Source organism: Anthonomus grandis, chromosome 3 (assembly GCF_022605725.1).
Source record: "Anthonomus grandis grandis chromosome 3, icAntGran1.3, whole genome shotgun sequence".
NCBI classification, from domain to species: domain Eukaryota; kingdom Metazoa; phylum Arthropoda; class Insecta; order Coleoptera; family Curculionidae; genus Anthonomus; species Anthonomus grandis.
This window is the reverse complement of record NC_065548.1, coordinates 15,191,468-15,212,165: the sequence shown is the minus strand read 5'-3', so window position 1 is coordinate 15,212,165 and position 20,698 is coordinate 15,191,468. Positions and strand designations below refer to the sequence as shown.

General features: G+C 31.5%; 2 protein-coding genes across 3 annotated transcripts in view; one reads left to right on the top strand and one right to left on the bottom strand.

Moving 5' to 3' along the window:
- Positions 1–1,355, top strand: part of LOC126734609 (branched-chain-amino-acid aminotransferase, cytosolic) — a 35,910-nt gene extending 34,555 nt beyond the window's left edge. The window contains exon 8 of the mRNA XM_050438301.1: positions 264–1,355. Within this exon, the coding sequence (XP_050294258.1) occupies positions 264–452 (189 nt within the window). The 3' untranslated portion in view covers positions 453–1,355. The remainder of the gene's footprint in view (positions 1–263) is intronic.
- LOC126734608 (beta-1,4-glucuronyltransferase 1-like) lies at positions 1,258–19,849 on the bottom strand. 2 transcript variants are annotated; one of them, XM_050438299.1, is made up of 7 exons: positions 19,689–19,849; positions 14,941–15,308; positions 8,566–8,823; positions 8,120–8,312; positions 6,183–6,587; positions 5,948–6,124; positions 1,258–1,794 (listed from the first exon to the last, which is right to left on the bottom strand). In XM_050438299.1, exons 2-7 carry the CDS (start codon positions 15,129–15,131, stop codon positions 1,489–1,491), a joined length of 1,530 nt encoding a protein of 509 aa, XP_050294256.1. In that variant the 5' UTR covers positions 15,132–15,308; positions 19,689–19,849; the 3' UTR covers positions 1,258–1,488. The 2 variants fall into 2 exon arrangements, with proteins under 2 accessions (XP_050294256.1, XP_050294257.1); XM_050438300.1 differs by lacking the exon at positions 19,689–19,849 and adding an exon at positions 13,905–14,009 and having other exon boundaries at positions 14,941–14,956.
- Between the last annotated feature and the right edge of the window lie 849 nt (positions 19,850–20,698).

Below are 20,698 nucleotides of genomic sequence, written 5' to 3'. Positions count from 1 at the left end.
TTCATAGTAAATTAAATAGTTTTAATTGTGGAGGTAACAAGATTTACATAATTGAAGGTATTGCTTATTTGGTTTAAATAATATATTGAACATCCATGGTCACAAAAATCACTGCTCGTTTTTATCAGACTTTCGCATCTGAGCTAGTTTTTATACATACCATACAAAATAATACTTATTTTTGGTATATTTAAATTTGGAATTTATTTAATAATTAATGAATATAAGGCCTGCCTCTATTTTTTAATTTTTTTTTGTTTTAGCTTCTTGAAATGTTTGGATCTGGTACGGCCTGTATAGTAAGCCCAATAAACTCAATAGAATACGAAGACCAAATGATCTACATACCCACCACCCAACACAAAAGTCCCATATACCGTAGAGTCAGGGAAGATTTGAAGGCAATTCAGTACGGACATATAGAACACCCATGGGCTCAACCTATAGACTAGCAATAGGGTTATGTACCTTTTTGTTTCTCAGGTCTATTATTTTTTTATATTTATTTTTTTTGTGTATATAAATACTTTAAGTTAAATAAGTAAAAAAATATTCGCCAATTTACTTCAGGTGATCTGACTATAGTTTTTAAATTGAAAAGATTTATTAAATATATCATAACTTATAACTTTGTTGCAATTTGTAAGTATTTTATAAGAATCTTGCATTTTTAAATGTTTATATTATTTATTAATTAAGACACTGACTGTGGTTATATTTCTATTTAGAGTTAAGTGTAAATATTAGGGTTAGAAGATATTTTTTATATTAGAATAATTTTTAAATAAAAAAACTACTTTACAATAAATTTATTTATAAGCAGAAAGATAATCAATATAAAGAAGATTAAGAGAAAATAAAATATTTAATTTTAAATGAAACTATTGTTGATTAGTCTGAAATACTATTGCTGTTATGTAATGTAAAGAAAGAATATTTGAAGATTATTTAAATCCTAGCATTTTAATTTGATGATGATATAGTTTAGAGCACTATATACCATTATATCCATCTTCATTTGCTTAATTGCAAAAGAGTCTTCTTTAAAAAGCTGTAAAATTTGTATCCGAACATGATGTTTGTTTGCATAATAGGACTTAATAGAAGTCTGTGAAGAAGTGCATCGACTATCTCAGATTAATAAAAGATCCATGTACAGTATGACGTCTCATTCTTTATGAATTATCTTATTTTTTTATCAATTCGAGAAGCACTAGCCACCATAAAACGAAGTGTTATTAATAAAAAAGAAAGGCATTATATTATAATAGATTTATTAAATAACTATTCATCTGTACAATATGTGATAATAGCGTATAATGCGAAAAATAATAATAAAGGGAATTTAAAGTACACTATTGTTAATTACTAATATTGGATTATCTTCAGTCTAATGCTTCCAAATTTAAAAAAAACTGAAAAAATATCAATATTTTCTAGCTACCAGGTAACAGACTAACATTTTCCTACAAGACTAGAATTAGGTTTCTAAACTTTTTCTTTTTTAGGGTTATCTTTAACAACTTGTTCCTTTTTTTGTGCCTGATTTTTACCAGCCACTTCTGGTTTATTATTTGGTCGGGTTGGCGCAGGTGCCGAAACAGTACAATTTTCATTATGGCCATATATGACTTGAATTTCTTTAGTGATATTTTTGAGAAGCTGAAAATCGTGAACCACAAGTGAATAATGGTTTTTAATTTGATCCTTTTTCTTTTTTACTCCTGGTCTGTGAATTAGGTAGGCGTTATCCATTACGTAAAAGTTGTAGTCCATTTCACACAGAGTATAGGCCTAAAATTTAATTTATGTTACAAGGTAGGTACGTGTTCATTAATTTTAAAATATAAATGTATAATCATAGTATTTAAATATTATAGGAATATTGGTTGCATTTTTCAAATTTAGAAGAGGTCTTAACTACCTAACCTGATAGTGACATAGATTAGTCATCAAAGTCAATCGTTTCTATTTCTTTTGTTCTTACGATATTAGGAATTATTCGCTATGAATTTTTCAATTATCTTATTCCAAAATAAATGCTTGGTTGAATGGTTTATGAAAAAAAAAACATAAATAAATAACTCAGTTTGACGTCGAAAAATGGTTGGCCTTTGCCACAAATGTTATTAAATAATGGCTGTTGCAAAGAGCTGCAACAGCCATAAAATATTTTATACAAAGGTCACCTGTCATGCTCAAAGAAAGGTTACCAGAAGCTTATAGTCTTGTTTGGAAAAGCCAATGTTTAATCTCATTAGGAAAACTGTAAAGTGCGAATAAATGCAGGGCACCTTTCGATAAGGCAGTTTACAGTTTCTTCTTTCTCTCAATACCAACGACAACCCAGGTTATCTTAGAAGCTGTGCAGTATTACCTAGTCCATCTAAAAGACCGGTCTTTAGTAAAACTAACACAACTATGTAAGCACAGTAATGGTTTGGGGATATAAGCATCGGACTCGTTTCGTTAAGTCTCGTCTAAGGATTCAGGATCTACTGGTCGTTTCAGTAATACCAGTCTAGTAAGGACGTCTGCATCCTTGTTACCAGCAGTACCTGAATGACCATCCATCCTTTACTAATTTGACTGGGCTACGATGTTTAAAATTAAAATTAACTGGCCCTAGGGTAATTTCCAGAAAAACCTACACAAGCCTTATCGTTCATTCTAGAGCCAGACTTAGAGCCTTTCTTCAGGTCACAAAGCACTTACTACCAACTATTGTGGATGCTATCCGCTTCTATAAAAGGAGAGGATATTTTTATGCAAATTAAGACCAGATTTTTGAATGACCAGTATGACCAGCCCAAAGAGACCTATAGCATGTTCTTGGAGTTATCTGTGTTTCCTTGGCATTTTAAATTTGCCCAAACTATTACCATCATAATTTGAGCTACAATCTATCGTAAATTTACCTAGAAATCTAATCATCAGACAATGTTTCATTAGTATTTTAAAACAACACATAGCCCAAGTTATCAAGAAACCTCTACGGGTATCTGAAAGCTCACTTTATCTCTTTACTTAAATTAGCTATAATCCTTGAAGAGAATTACCGCAAGAATGATGCCTTAGAAGCGAAATTGAAGATTCTTTTTGTATTCCTTATTTCAATCATGAGCTAACAGCTTTATGTAGTAGTTAATGAGGTCAATATGTAATAAATTTTCCAATATATTCTCTAATTATGTTTAGTAATATTTGGAAGATAACTTGTAGTAACATAAAGAAGAGATTTCTAGAGCAATAAAAAGCTCGAAAGATAAGAAAACGGTTAGGCCAGATTTGGTAAATTGCTCATATTACTAGACAATGAAAATTAAGTAACAAGATGTAAAAATCATAGATTGGTCAACTTGATGAGCCGCACTGTGAAAGTATTTCTTAAGGTCATTCACTACAGAATCCAACTGTTGGTTCAGAACTGTTACGATCAGAGAAAGATGTATATATAGTGATGTGTTTCATACATTATAAAAAAAATTGATAGGGTGCAACATCATTAACTCATTCAAATGCTGAGACAACTTGGCATAGATCAGAAAGACATACGCTGTATTAAAAACTGATACTGAAACCAATCAGTTACAGTTAGATTTAATAACAAAGATACAAAGGCACAGAAGATCCTTAGAGGTGTAAAATAGGAATGTTCCTCTTCCCACTTATGTCTAAACTTTACTCTGAAAACATCTTCTAAAACGCTCTTGAAGGACAACAATTCGGCATCAAAGTAAATGGCACATGGATCAACAATATATGGTACGCAGCTGACATAGTTGAATGGACTTCCGACTTATGGTAATTAACATCATTATATAAAGACAAAATTTCTAGTATTCACCTGCAATTTAGAAGGGTTTGAGAATGCGAAACTCTTATACGATAGTCATAGGATAAATAAAAAAGTTTAACTATTTGGGGACTTGGTTATGTGAAGACTATTTTTTACACGTAAAAATCGAATGCCGAATAGAAAAAGCGAGGGGGTCAATCATGAGATTCAAAAACGTCTTTACGACTCTGACTTTAACTTCAACCTCAGAATAAGATTTACAAAATATTGCATATCCCAGACAACACAGGACATGCCAGAAACATACCATTTAAGTATCATTTATGACCAAATATTTCGGACATTTATCGTACATTCTAGCGATGATTTTTATAAAATATTGCTGGTACGATTCTCATACGATGTTGTGATGTCTAGAAACATTTTACTAATTAATTTTTATGTGTGTGTTTGTGAAAAATTTAGCTGTCATAAAATAAAAAAAAATGTTGCAAATAAATAATTTCTAATATCCAGTTTCTGACTTATAGTCGTCTAAAAATTATAAATCAAAATATTGTCTACTACCACTTCACCAGAGCATTTCGTTCAAATCTCTGCAGTTATTTTGCAAAATTATCTCAAAATTATCTATTTAAATTAACCGCCATAAAAATGATATAGTTATATTTTAATTATTGGTTACAAAACTAAAACACACCAGATGTTGGCAACACTAGCTGCAGTGACGCTATAAACGTGTCGAAGGTGGTGTTTTTTTGTCGTTTTCACCGGCCGCTTTTGGATTTTCCTTACTGTGACGCAACAATGTGGTGCATGGTCAAACGTGTTCTAATACTTTTGATGTGTTTAATATCAGAAAAATTAAGAAGAAAAAATATAGAATAGAAGTATTATTATATATTATTATTATAACAATAATAATTATTATTATTATTCTTGTTATTCTAATTTCTTTTGCTTTCATTTTCGCGTTTGTAAATGAATATAGTTGTAATAGTTATAAGGGCTTAAAATTCGCCTATTCTTTTATACTGATAGGTGTAATTTTTGTTAAGAGTTATATTAAAAAAGTATGTATAAAATACATTTAATTCTTTCAACTAAATCTTGATTTTTATTTTTATAAGATCTAAATCAGAAATATTGCTATAAATTTTTTAAATGAAACATTTGTGGTATATTTCCACAGCAAATATATCATGTACTAAAGGCATAAAGTCCAGTGCAACGATATATTAGAATGGTCACCCGTCAAAACACCAGCATCCACCTGCCAAACAATGTCATCCACCTTCTATTTACATTGTTTGAGAAGTAAAATGCTGGTGTTTTGATGGGTGACCATTCTAATATATCGTTGCACTGGACTTTACTTTTGCCAAACAATGTCATCCATCTTCTATTTACATTGTTTGAGAAGTAAAATGCTGGTGTTTTGACGGGTGACCATTCTAATATATCGTTGCACTGGACTTTACATTCGACGTTCTAAAATGTCGCAGAAATATCCCACATAGGATGTCATACTGACGTTGAAAAAGGTGACATGGATGCTGCCAGAAAAGATTTTGGTACGTTTCTATGTACGTACGTATCATTGCTGGCATGTTTCTATTGTCGCAAGCGAATGTTTCTGGCATGTTCCTAGCATGTTTCTGTGTTTTTAAGGATCGTCCGTAGGTACTGTTGTATGATAATATGGAAGGCTGCACATTGCAGGTAAGCACAATGAATAGGCTGGAAGCATTTGAAATGTCGATCTACCGAAGAATCTCAAAAGTCCCATGGACAACAAGCAAAATCAACGAGGAACTTTTGAGGACGATAAAGGAAGAGAACGTGAATAGCTGAGCATGATAAAATGCAGGAAAACGTTGTACCTGGGACATGTGTTACGAAATGAAAAGTACCACTTTCTCTCTTACTACTAAGAAAAAGAGAAATAAATGGAAGAAGAGGATTTAGGTAAAAAGAGGATGTCGTGACTCTAAAATATCGAACACCGGCATCCACCAGAGGTAGAAACAATGGCCAGAAGTGATCGCAACATCCATTAATGGATAGCAGCGGAATAGGGAGAAGAGGAAAAAGAAGTAATAATCTGTAGTTCATAGCTTCAATATAGATCCTCTAATTAAAACTTACTTGAACCATTTTATTATTTTGTCCTTCCCAAGTCATTCTTTCGTCCCACAAGGGCTCTTTCTGGGTACATACAAAAAAAGGTTCCCAAACGCCATATTTGCCATGTCGTTTACCGACTGAAAAAATATCAAGTCCTGACGTTTCTTTTGCTTTAATCCACTGGTCACCATCAATTACCTTTAAAAAAATTGGTAAATGTAATATTTTAATTTTTAGAATTCAATGTGATTCTTACCTTGTGACACAACTGACAGACTTTCTGATGAAACACGAAGGCCGTTTTATTATTTAGCATGCTGAGTAACTCGCTTTTATTTCTCGGTACTGCTTGGTTCTCAAGAACTTCAAAAATGGGTAAGACGAACACATTTCTAGTGCCCTCAGTAAATAGCTCTAAATTATTTCTCACAAATTTTAGAAATAACGGTATAAAGCCTTTTGACGGATATAATTCAATGTCGCTGGGGAAAACTAGGTAAGTTTTGGCGGCCAATTTTGCAACGTTACGTGCTACGTTGATGGGATACAAAAGGTTGTTTTTTGATTTATACATATCTGCATCTTTAACTGTTTGCCATGGCGGTTGAACTGAACAATTATAAGTATCTTGATACGTGTCCAAAAGTGTAAAGGTGCCATCCTAGAATAAAGAAAAAGATTTCATATATGGAAGTGTTGTTTCTAAGTGGCCGAAGCATATTTTTTTAATAACATAAAATTTTCGGCACGGTTAGTTATCTTCACCCAAGTTATCATCATTTTATCTAAGCACCAACCATCAAGCTGTTGTAAGTGTGTTTAAAATAAGAAAAAAATTGATCTTGGATCAAACTTGATCTTTAGAAACTATATAACCTCTACTAAGCAAGCCACCATTCTTCCGCATTATTCTTTTTTTTTCAAAATTAACAATATACACGCGTCAGTTCTCTACATTATATTATAGGAAATATTCTTAATCTCTTATCCGATAAAAAAAAATTAAAAGCAAACTTACAATCTGAGGTCACGAGAAATAATTCATAAAATTCTCAACGCTTATAAGACGAATATAAGCGTTTTATTAATGATTTTTGCCTTCAATACTAATATCGGATATAATTATATTATCTAGAATCTGATATTTTCGTATTTTATCTCTAAGACTCCCAAATAATAAAATCTACAGGATTAGGCAACTGACTAAGTGCACATCGGTATCTTTGTAGATTTTCGTTTAAGTAGTATATTATTCGATATCGTACAAAAATATGAAACTTAAAGCAACGATATGCAGTATGCCACTTTCAAGTAGAACAGGTAGAAAAATGACTCGAATTTTGACCTATATCATTAGATTAAATACAGGTAGATAGAAATGTTAAAAATTAAGTAAATCACTGTACATTAATGATGAATATAATATGGTCTTAAGGAGGGCACCAAACTGGACTAGACCTATAAACTACATAATTACAATAAAAGATATAACTTTTGGTTGCTTAACGAACAGATCTTTTTCTTAAGGTATTAAAAATCATTTCGTCAAAGTTGCAGTGTTGTAGAATTGACAACTAGCATTAGTCTGTTATTGTTAAGAAAATGTGTAATATTACTACTGCAAAACAAAGTGCCTTAAGTTAAAACTTGCCACTATGTATAAGCGGGTAATTATCAACGTTATCAAAGGCTTTATAAATTGTAATATTATGGCACCAATTATCTAAAAAGAATCTGTTCAAAAGGTAAATGATTTTAGGTATTAGATACAAAATACTTAAAAGTATCAAAATACATGGTTTCAAGATTATAATAAATATAAAGATATTTCGTCTCATCCTGATACCAGACTATCTCTGATTTAATTTATTATTTTTGATGACTACTTAGATTATCTAAGAATTGAAATATCTTGTTCGGGTATTTGTGTGGCATACTTTTATTAAATTATATTTAATTGTCAAGTTGACCTATCATATAATACAAATTACGTTTACCTAAATTAAAACCGCAAAAACAGCAGAAATTTTATTAGAAGCTCAACAAAATAAGCACATTGAAAACTTTCCACTGCCATTCCTTTAAGCTGTTCAAAAAAGGAATTATTATATTAAAAAAGTTTTGAGTTGGTACATGCAAAAATAAAACATAACTGAATTATTTCTAAAAGTTTATAAAGTTATTCCTAGTTACCTTTAATTTAGGAGTGTGCTCCTGATCAAATATAAGGTGAAAAGTTACCAATTTTACTATCAAATCATCAGCACAATTTCTAAGGTACGCTATAGCATTTAGAGTTGTGTAAAAATCATCTCCTGGGGCATATAATGCTACGCTTATTGGGCCTTTCCAGTAGTTAACTAATTCGATGATATTATCTAAAAATCTTTTTAAAAGAATTATGTAAAAACCTATATAACAGTTTTTTTATGAAAACAATTATACTCGTACATTGTAAATATATTTTAGTCTTACTCATTATCATTAAACAAACATAAAACAAAAATAGGACCAATTGACGTCCTCAAGTAAAGTAATACTCAACATTCCTATAACACGCGTAATATTTGCTTTTTAAAGTGTTTAAAAGTAAACTGAAATTTTAAAATAATACCTGAGTTTAAATATTATAACCTTACCTAAAATCTCCAGGCGCACTTAAGGTGATACTTTCGGTACAAGCAAACTCTTTTTCTGCTTGAATAAAATTATATAATACATAATATTTACCCCTTTGGGTAAATTGCTTTGGCCTAATACTATTATCACAGCGAAAATGAGAGCTTAACCCTAAATCATCGTCCCAGTTTATGTAGTCTAGTTTCATAAGTTGCTCATCTGCTGGGAGATCTTCTTCTTTATCTTGTTTTTCTTCATGAAGAGCATGCTTCCACTCTCTAAAAATATTAAATACCCTACTGTTTAATGTAAAATACAAGGACGTACTTAAACAACAAAGAGCTGAAAATTTCATCAGGTATATATATATTCTTGACTTCTTTGGTCAAGACGGAAACTGACTATTCTTAGTAATGATATCGAAAATATTTATTGAAAAACCGCACATAGTAGTTTTCTAAATAAAATTCATTATACATACAGGGTGTTCATTTGAAAACTTCCATTGTTTAAAAAAAAAAACGCAGAAATACGTCAAAAGGTTTGTCAAGGGGGACAAATTTCTAATCAAAAATTACTTCACCCCCTTTCACCATCTGCCCCCCAGGGTCATCCCCTTAAAAATTTTAAATGACAAGGGACATCGAGTAATAGCTTGTTTAAAAGGTCTTTTATTTTGACGTTTGATTTTTTAAATCGGTCGATTCGTTTTCGAGAAAATTAGAAAAATCTTTGTATATCTTAATTTGTTCAGATAGAAAACAAAAACATGAAAATATCAGTTTTTATTTCAATAAGTGTTCAAAATGTTGCCCGTTTTTGGCCAAACAATGTTATAAGCGATGTGTAAATTCCTGACGGACATTTTCAAAAACATGTTGTGGGATATCATGGCAGCTGTCGATGATGCATTGACGAAGTTCATCCAAACTTTCAGGTTGGGGAGTAAACACAATAGATTTCAAATGACCCTATAGAAAAAAGTCTAACGGCGTTATATCAGGAGATCTAGCAGGCCATTCTATAGGCCCCCTTCGCCCTACCCATTTATCTGAAAACTCGTCGTCTAGCCATTGATGAACGGGAAGAACATAGTGAGGAGGAGCTTCGTCTTACTGGAAATATATTTCAGACGACGAGTTTCCAGATAAATGGATAGGGCGAAGGGGGCCTATAGAATGGCCTGCTAGATCTCCTGATATAACGCCGTTAGACTTTTTTCTACAGTGGTTTTCGATAAATCCGTGGTGGAAAGTTTTCAAATGAACACCCTGTATATATTGTATTCCTTAAAAAAGTAGCGGGTCTTGAGGATGACCAAATAGAACAACTAATTTTTTCCTGTTTAAATTTAAAAAATTATTTATATTATGTCAACCAAAAGAGCAAATCCATAAAATCAGAGTGTAAGTTCCATATATCACTCAATATAAGAAACCATAAACCTTAATCCCTCTCTAATACGCCAATGTCACAGCCCCAATTCTAGGTAAAAGAACAACTGTGTTGTTTTTCACCTCAAATTCCATCTACGCCGACTTGAAGCCTGCATGAACCAATAGGAAAATGAAAACAGTTTTCTGCAATAGGAAATAAAACAAACCGACGATGCCAAATTTCTTATAATCTCCTCGATATAAAGTTCAATTGTTTTCTACGTAGCAAAAACTTAGGTAGGAGAGGATAGCATTAACCTTACTTTCTCTAGCACCCTCGACTTTATTATCTACTATAATTACTACCGCCCAATCATGGTCTATCAGCCTTTCCTGGGCTGACATAAGACTTCAACATCTAAGGAACTTATATGCTGAAGTCGATAAATAAAAGGCAAGCTATATAATACAATACTTTCAGGTAATCAGGTAATCTATCTACATCAATCAAATTAATACTTTAGCTCAGTTTATCGATCATGAACTACATTTCAGGATAAAAATGACTCTAGGAAAAAGTTGTGAAATTTAAATATTCTAGGCTCCTTGATGGTGGTTATGGTGGTTAAATGTAATTAAGCCTATGCGAACTTTAAAACTTTCCGTATTTTCTAGTTGAACATCAGAGCTCATTTATTCTGTATTATCTAATCAAAATTTAAACATTAATAGCGAACTCCAGCTTACATACCGGAGCAGTCCTTACATTGCAGGTGTTCCATCATCTTTATTAAAACGTTCAATTGGTGTCTCTATATTAAAATTGTATCGAATACAAAAACTGGATTAAGCTGAACTCTCACTCGCTGCTGACGGAGCTTTTCTTTCTGTATTTCCTAGTTAAATATGAAGGCATATTTATCCTGTATTAACTATTCGAAATTAAAACATTAATAGCGGACTCCAGTTTACATTCCGGAGCAGTCCTTACATCCCTCGGGAAAAGGAAAAGCAAGATTGTTTACTGGCTCAAGGTGTAGGTCAACAGCCTACACCTAGATAGTCGCCTTTTGCTTCCCTCAGATAAAAAAACCGCAAAATAGAATATTAGTGAAGACAATTATATTCCCATTAGTATCTTCAATCGATGAATAACAAGTTAGCTCACTAGCTCTTACAAAAATAGTTAGATAAATAATTTTCATATTAACTGAAGAGTTAATTTAGTATTGGAGATCCCTGTAGGTCCGTTACTGACAACCAGACGGGTTATCCTAGATAAGCTTAGAAGGCCTTATAATAAATATCTCTTTAGTAATCTCTGTCATTTTGACTTGATCATCGCACGAACTTATTGTATATATAAGCTGCTAATATTATTAAGGGAAAGAAAATGAAAAATCCAAAAATCGATTATTTAGTTAAAACTTTATTAAGCTCGACGCATTTCGGCTATGTCCATTTTTAAGAGCCGTTTTGACTATATCTAAATAGGTTATAAAATAAGAGTCTACACAAAATACTAGGCTTAGAAGGACAAGGCTTACATTACTCTCATGACATTAGAAAAGACAAGGAGCACTAACATTTAGGTAATTTAAAAGGCTTTAACACCAAATTGGCATATGATATGAAGCTTGCTACTTGCATGATATTTGTCCGTACACACCAATTATTTATCCTTATAGAAAAATGATATTTATTGAATGGGTATATAATCTTTATAAAATATAAAATGTCTAGTTATACTAGGCAACATATCAAAATGAGACACGAATGATTCAAATATATGAGTATAATATCATAATATTTAATTGTTAATACAGGTTAATCCTGTTGAAACTAACGAACCAAAAGGTAATGTTCAATAAAAAGAGCTAACCCAATAATGTACAATTTGAACGAAAACAACATCAATATTTGTATTGTCTTCATAGAACGACATGTTGCATTCTGATATCTTGTGTTGCATAGTACTACTCATTATAAGTATAAACATGCACTTTCAATAGTAAAACGTACATGCTACCTTAATGCGAAACCTCACTTAGATATGTCAGTACAAGACAGACGATCATATCTTGTTATTCTATAGAAAGAAAAGACAGGGTTGATGAATACGGAGGAATTGCTATTCTTATCAAGAGCCAGATTCTATATAAGATGATAGAAATGTCCAGAATAAATAAATCGGAAAGAATAGAGGTATTAGAGGTGGTGGGACTAGAAACAGTAAATCTGATTCTTATAGCCATGTATTTTCCGCCGGATGTACATATACCGATCGGTACATTGTATACAATTCATGACAGACTAAGAAAAGAAGCTAGTCTGGATGGGAGCTCGAAGCAGCCAATACCAAGCATGGGGAGCTAAAGACAATAATAGATATGATAAAAATCTGTTAGAATGTTAGGACCAATCGGAGCTAGTCATAGTAAGTAACGGGGAAAATACAAGAACGCCACCATCTCAAAAAAATATCTAAGTATATGCAGCCTATGCCTTGTAGCTCAAGTAAACTTCATAATTTTAGGGAAGAAAGAAACGAGCGACCACCTACTAACTCTAATCGAAATTTTGAACAATTGAATATTGACAATTGAAAATTAAGAAAGAAAAGATAATAAAGGTTAAGTAATCAGAAAGCCACAGAAGCAAGATTCAACACAAAAAGGGCAAATTGGGAAAAATATTCATGGATTATAGAACAGTTAGTTAGTGAAGACGAAGAAGACTATGAGAAGACACAAGAAGCGATACTAAAAGCAGCAGAAAGTGTGGTAAAGGCAGTGTATGATTCAGAAGTGTATAGTAAAAACGCGAACATTTTTATATATTGTCGTTTATCTGTTGCTATGCAAAATAAAGACGTAGCACTTCGTTTAAAACCATCGAATAAATAGTTATTTACTTTATTTCTACATATTTTGTGAAAACTAAAACCCAAACTATTAGAGGAACTCAAAAAAACAAGAGATAACATAGGCATCAGAGACCACAACATCCTTGCTGGAGTGACCACTGTACATTGACAACAATAGAAGAAGAAGTATACTTAATCAGATACGCAGATGACATAGAATTATTATGCACAGAGAATACCTAGAACAAATATTTCGAAGATGAGGCAAACCCTGGTTAAAACCCCAAGAATTAAGCTGGCTGGGATCCCCAGTCACTCCGGCATATATAGAAATGAAGTGGCAGATATACTGATAAATGAAGCAAGGCAGCAACGAGAAATAGAAGAAGATCCAAACATTCTGTTAAGAGAGACCTTATCAACAATCTAGAAAATAATATGGGACAACAGAAATTTAAGCAGTCAGGACAAAGGGAACAAAGTATGGGAAAAGTATAGGAGCACTCCAAAAGATACTCTGGTTTAAGGACTTGCAAAAGAAAAGCAAAGGGCAAATAGTGACTATAAATAGGACGAGAACAAACCACACCATTTTCAGATGCTTTCCTATTATTTCCATGTCCTCTAATATTATTGACACGTTCCTTAGAGCTGCCAAGATAAAGTTGTAAAACCCTGCTTCATAAAGACAAGTAACCAATTTCCCAGAGACCAAAAAAAGTAAGAGAACATCCATAGTAGCAGTACAACTCCGAAAAGTCCGAAAGTTCTACATAGGGGAAAGTGGGAACACAGGAAGTGATCAGAATAGCCAGAGCTACAAATACCAATCAGTCTCCCTGGAAACAGGAAGACTATGCTAAAGAGACAGAGAGGGATTATATTTTGAAGGATACACTCCCGAGATTTGACTTATCTTGTATTTCCTTTATGTGTTAAAATTCATAGCAAGTAGGGTATCTAAGGTAGGGCTTACAAGAGCAATGTAAAAGCTTTAATAACTTTATACTAGGTAGATATATTTATTGTGGATGTAATAGTTATTGCCATCGTGTATAATTAAACAAAAATGTGAAATTCATATGATAGCTATTCATATATAATCTTGTAAAGATACCTTAAAGATTATTTCCTTTGCTACTATCTACGTCCATTAATTGTACATTTATGCGGTAGGATTATCTAGCTTTATCTCCAATCGAACAGGACATAAACATAATACCTGCGATAGAAATACGATATTGATTCTAGAAAGCCACACATAGCCGAAAGAGCATATTTCTTAGCAGTTCCAGATTCCTTATTAAGTTAAGTGAAAATAAGAAAGTGAGTCTTGTAAAGCATTGTAACTTAAAAAATATGGATTGAAAAAATTGCTACGTAATCTAGAAGTTGCGTTCTGTTTAATCTTATGTATTAATAATTATTTGTATAGTATTGCATTATTCAAACATAACTGCAATAAAAATTATAGTATGTGATCAGCAAAATTAAAAATTGGAGGCTCTTATACTTATTTCATAGAATTGTTACATTAAATGCATTTTATGAAAATAATATGTATTATAATCAATACTCTATATACGTGCATAATTTTCTTTTTTTTTGGGTTTATAAAAGAAATATATTGTTAAGAATTAATGTAAATTATTAGTAACAGAAGAGTAAGTAAATCTAAATTTTACAAAAAAATTTATTAAAACAAAATTAACGTTATTTTTGGAATATAATCGCTTATAAAACTCGATTCTTGTTCAGCACTCATTAATTAAATTATGTTTTATTTAACAAAAAATCTTTTAAACATTTATCTGCATTTATGGTTATTTAAGTCCAAATAAAATATTGTATTTAAAATTTATTTTTTTGCACACTGTATGTTAGAACTATACCAATTGGTCATAGGCAGCCATGAGGGATACCCAAAAATAAATTCTTCTTTAAAGGCAAATTTCAGATCAACACCAACCCAGGACAAAAAAAATTAGTCTAAAAATAAAATTTTTAGAGTTATAGATTTTATCAAATTTTTAGGTAACAACGCAAAAAAGCTTTTATAAAATTAACTTTGAAACAAAAGCATATGTATTTAATTAATAAATATAGACCCTTAAATAATTATAATTTAAAAGCAAAATCCAAACCGTACATACCTACAGACTTCTTCATACTCGAAATTTCTCTTGGTCAAGTTTTTTAAATCCACTTCCGTGATTTGGTTACTACGCACATTAGATGGTCCACTGCTATTAGATAATAATAAAAAGAACAATGACGTTACAGCACAACCTAACGTCATATAATAGAAATTATTCACATTCTTTAATTTAGGCAGCATCACCATGTTGTCATTAAAAAACCATTTTTGAGACTATCTCATAAAAATTTCTATAGTTGAAGCATTTTTGGTAATCCTTGTTTTGCGATAAGACTAAGCCTTTTATTTGGTTTTTATTCTATTATAATTACATTATTCTTTGTTTTCGAGCCGTTATAAGTGGTTGGAAAAAAATCGGAGACCCTGAAACAAAAACGTGTTGATTATAATGAATTAAGTTTAGATGTATTTTGTCGCGTCATATATATGTATGTTGTGTTGTGTCGCTAGATTACTCAAAAAAGGTTTATTCTATCGTCTAAAGATAAAGCTGCTGCACAGTAGAAAAAACGTTTTAAGCGATTATTGTTTAAAGCGAATATTTACAAGGTGTGCTAAAATATATATGCGCATGCCTTTTTCTAAATTATTGTAATGAAATGTAATTTATTAGTAGTTAATGGAATAAAAAAATAAGTTGCAAAAAAAAAGATTATTCTGGTTTAAAATAGTATAAAGCTCAGAATGCAATTCTTCATAGCAAATATTTGCCGGAAAATGCAATTAACATTATTTAACAAAAGCTCAATTTATGTCTTTGGTATCGAAAACGGCTTTCAGCACTACCTCAACGACTTTAGACCTACAATGAAATTCACAATGTAGGTGAATATTGATTTAAAACTGATTGAACAAATATTTCTTCACCGAAAGAATCTACGGGGACCGTTGCAATCACACATAAAAAAAATTGAAGATCAGTGGCAATTCAGAAGTACAACATCGGAACTGCCTTAAAAACTGGGAATAAAATCAAAGAGACAATAATAAAGACGAAATCTGAGAACCTAATAGATAACAAAAACTGCATCTATATAAACTCCTTTGAGTGTAGAGACTAAAGTAGCAGAGGTCCAAACAGTAGACCATTATTGGTTAAATGGCAACAATATCTACTGGCCTCAAGCCAAAATTGTCCGCAAGGAGTAACACTGGAAAAAGAGGAAATTTCTAAAAGCAACCTATATCTTGCACAGTTCAGGTGTCCTTAACAAATAACATTCTCAACATAAAGTGACCGACACTATCAGGTTGCTGTAAAATATGACAAAGTAGATTCACACTTGATATGATTTTACAAATCATAAGTAACATCTAGATATTAGCGCATGTAGAATAGAGTAGGTCAGAAAATCCGATAATTAATTACCAACTTCTCCAATGCCTTTTACCACAAACAAGAAAAGTTATGAACTACATGTTCAAAATAATGTAATTATTAGAATAAAATATTCAAATATGTTTAGAAGTTAAAAGGGTAAGGCTATGTTATTATGTTATGGCTAGGCTTAGCCTACTGAATGAAATGCATTATATTTAGAATATTCGTTTCATTCTTTATAATCATAAATAACTTCAAAGGTTTTTATAAATAGGAAAAAACATTATATATTTTGAGATGCACGACGACACTAGCAGATTAAAATAATAAGTTTGACTAAATTAAACAAAATTAAAATTAATAGAGAAATTGTACAGCAAAAACTCTTCAATGATCTAATAATAATTTTCAGCAGAACCTTTTTTATGACATTGCTATAACCTGATAGTGCTAAGGTCTTTACATGTGTCGCAACATATTGTAAAAGAGTGGACTGTAATGTTTTACGGACAAACGACTCTTCTTCTTTGTAGTATACCGAGCAACATTCCTGTAGGCAAAAATAAGGCACTCAAAAATACACCTCACCGTGAGTACCCTAAGCTTAGCAAAACTCGTTCTAGCATGTTTACAGTATCCCAACCCTACAGCAATCCAAAGAGCCCGTTTCTGAAGAGCACACAGCCGACAAAAACACGAGCCGACAAACTGGAACGCTTCTATACAAGAATGCCTTACATAATAACTGACTGGTATGTAGCATGAAAGAACTAGAGCAAAGCTGAAAAAGGAAATACCCTAACCAGGCTACGTAAAAGAAAAATATGTTTCGTAAGCCTAGGTGATTAGGCACCCCCCAAGAACTTTGTCGCATCCTGATTATCCAAAAGCCATACACTGTTTATTCTGGTTTAAGCAACAAAATAACCGAGTAATACGTTATGAACCATTCCGCCATCCGATCTCTGCACTGACACCATTAATTCCTTGTGATGACAACCCTCTTTTACCAGAATAGTGTCAACAGCAAACAACCAGAGGAGCAAAATGACCATAGACCAGATGCAAAAGACGCATTAACGTAAATCGAAAACAAAACATGCTCCAGTACCGATCCCTGAGGAACTCCATGATCCACACCAACAATATATGATGTTTCATTGCTGTGTACTGTCTGCTGTTCTGCGACCCGTAAGATGGCTCTGTATCAGAATCAAGCTGATAGGAAGCACAGTAGAATACCTTCGAGAGATTACAAAACACTGCAGCACATCAGTAATGCTCCTCAAAGGCATTAACTAGGTACTACACATCCACTAAGGCAATAATTGCCTTAGTGAAATCTACTACAGCTATTGAAAAGATTATACACCGTTTTCCTGAACCGGGTCACAGTTTTTTCCCCTGCGACCGTTGTTTTGGAGTAATCGAGAAATTTCTAAAGAACAAAGATTATATCTTTTCTCCTATTGAATATTCCAAATATATTCAACAGGCATCTAAATCATTTTTTACTAGCATGGTTACTCAAGATATGATTTTGGATGTTAGTTGGCGTTATGAAAAACATTTTAAAAAAGTGATTGTTAATGACTTTGATTGTTAAAGGACGATTTATAATTTCCACATATCGTCTTTTTCAGTACAGTAAGGACAATGCGGATGTGATAAGTGTTAGTGTATCTACAGACTTATCTTTGTTTTTGAATTTTTCCATTTTCAAGATGGAGGAAAATTACCCTACTCTCCAGGTCTCCAGTATCCAAAACACCCTTACCCGTTAAAAATGCGAAATATAAAGATGTGATGTAGCTAGCCAATAACTAACTATGTTCCTTCTGATGAAATGGAATTTTATCGACGTCCTAAAAGCGAAAATATTCCCAAAGAAGCTGCAGCAGCTCTAGTGTCTGGTATTGAAGATGACGACCAAACCGATGATTAGAACAACAGTTTTTTTTTTAGTTTTTACTCTTTTAATATGTTAGGTTTGTACTCTACGTTAATTTTCGTTCTTAACTATATATGTTATTTTTTAATGAAAAAAAAAACGAGAAATGTCTTCAATTTTTTGAGATTTTGGTGCAAAAGAGAGTCAGATCCAGGTTTTTTTAACAACAAAAATGGAGCTGCCCCCCTTTTGCTGCAATGTCTTCAATTGTTGTTGATCTTTTTCATATGTGGCGTGAAAAAGGCCATTTTCCTCTATGCTCATAGATATTCGCTAGAGGGGAAATTAATGAGATAAGTCTCTAAGCGCCCGGATCAGACCTTGAACCCTTCTTAAAAATAGGCACAACTTTAGAAATTTTCAGATAAGATGAAAAGTGTCCTGTCGAGATACATTTTTATTAATAAATTTTGTTAAGAGTTAAGTAAGCTGTTTTTTTTAATGGTTACATTGATACTATATATGTCTCCACATATTGATACCATGGATGCTTCCTTCTAGTGAAAAAGATAGACGTGTCTGTAAGTTGATGTTTTGTCTCAATATATCGATCCCTGTTTGTTTAGTCTTGTAGTCTCATGACTCGGAATTACTTGGAATAATTATATTAGAAATAAAATGGATAACAATAAGAGTACAGTTGATTATGTAGCATATATTTAATAATATTGATAAATGATTTGCGAAATGTTTATAATATGCAAGCCCAATTTAGCCACTTTGGCATTTAACCAAAAGATTATGCCATGCAGACAGAAGTCTATTGTGATGATCCAATAATGAAAAAATCAAAGTCATTCGGTATTGGCCTCTAAGATTCTATGATTCATATAAAAATTTAGAGTTTTAGAGTTTCAAACCAAAAATTAAAGATTTTTATGAATTAAGTTTTAACATCAAGAAGACTTCTGGAATTCCAGATTTTTTTTCTAATTTTTTGTCAAGCTTAAATCTCATTAGGTATTTGGACCTAGCACACAAGTAATAAGTATAAAATGTATCCCCTATTTGCAAATACAGTAAACATATTTTGGAGAATTTGAACATTTCAAATGGTAAGTGGTTTATATATATATACCTTTTAATTAGTTATGGGGCATATTTCCTGAAAATGTAGGGCATGACGAAGGAAGCATGTTTGTTATCTAGCTAGAAACTAAGTAATACTATATTATCGTCGACATAATATTGATCCTTAAAATAACGAACATTGTGTATAATATTATTCGTAGTGGACATTATTGACAAATGGCTATTTCTAAAGATCAAACCAAATTTTTGAGGAAAATAAATGAAGTCGCAAAAAAACATACGGCAGTATTATTATATAGTTGATACTCGTATGTACAACATACACCACACATTTTTTTTCTGAAATATGAGTTACAATGGAGGACGGAAGTATAAAATAGATACGCTGTATTACGATAAATAAAATTGTGTTGTTTTTTCTTTTTAAATATACGCTTACCAATTGAAATAACAATACTGCAGTCCAACTTTTATAAAATACTGGATAAAATTTCTATATTTTTTTTGGATAAAATAATACTGAATGATGAACGTCTGCACTTTTAACTCGTAATGTATAAATATGTTGCCAAATAAGCAGGTAGATAATTTTGGGCGTGAGGATTCTCAAAGTGCCAAAATCTAATCAACAGACAAACCAAATCAATGTTAAATATTGATAAAGAAATTAGACGGCGTTATCTTTTATATTATAATATTTCTTACTAAATCCCCGTGTCAATAAAATACGCTAAAAAAAAAGATTGATTAGCTAGTATTTTTATGTTTATTACCGTATTACCGGGATTTGGAAACTATAGCAAAAAATAGGCAAAGAATTTCTATTTATTATAAATAATATAGATACAGGGTGAGATTTTTATTATAGGTTTCTTAGTTCAAGATTTCGGTAATTGTTGAAAAAAAAAATTAAAAAATTGTTTGTTAGTATTATGTAAAACTAATTTCAGTTTCATAAAATTCTTCATAGATATTTCACAAAAAACTTTTTAAAATACCTTTGACCTTGTAAATGTTAGTCTAAGAAGAAAAGGGCTGGTATAAAAGGAAGATAATAGGAAATTTTATATTTAATAAAATGACATAAATCTTTTTTTGACACCTCTGTAATAACACAATATATAATATAAAGTTATGTATTTTTTTTTAATGGAAACCATATGCATTTTTTTCCTTATTAAATAGAGAATTCTATTTCTATTTTAATGTATGACGTAATACTTTTCTTAATAAAAGATAAAAGCATTGATAATTTCAAAATATTTATGACCGTTTTTATTTATTTATGTGTTACGTCATCATTATTATTATAGTTCTCTATGGAAAAAGGTAAATAAATTAAGGGATTTGATTGTTAGCCACTACAAACAAAGTAGGCATTCATGAGAAATTAAAAGTCACAAACATAATAAAAATAAATATAAAACGTATGCAACAAACAATATACAA

Bases quoted from the DNA above. Each gene is read 5' to 3' on its own strand.
- LOC126734608 (XM_050438299.1), bottom strand. From the start codon at position 15,131: ATGGTGATGCTGCCTAAATTAAAGAATGTGAATAATTTCTATTATATG. The intron at 8,824-14,940 runs GTATGTACGGTT...TAATATTTTTAG, and splicing joins GAGTATGAAGAAGTCTGTAG to AGAGTGGAAGCATGCTCTTC. The intron at 6,588-8,119 runs GTAACTAGGAAT...TCTTTATTCTAG, and splicing joins AGCACACTCCTAAATTAAAG to GATGGCACCTTTACACTTTT.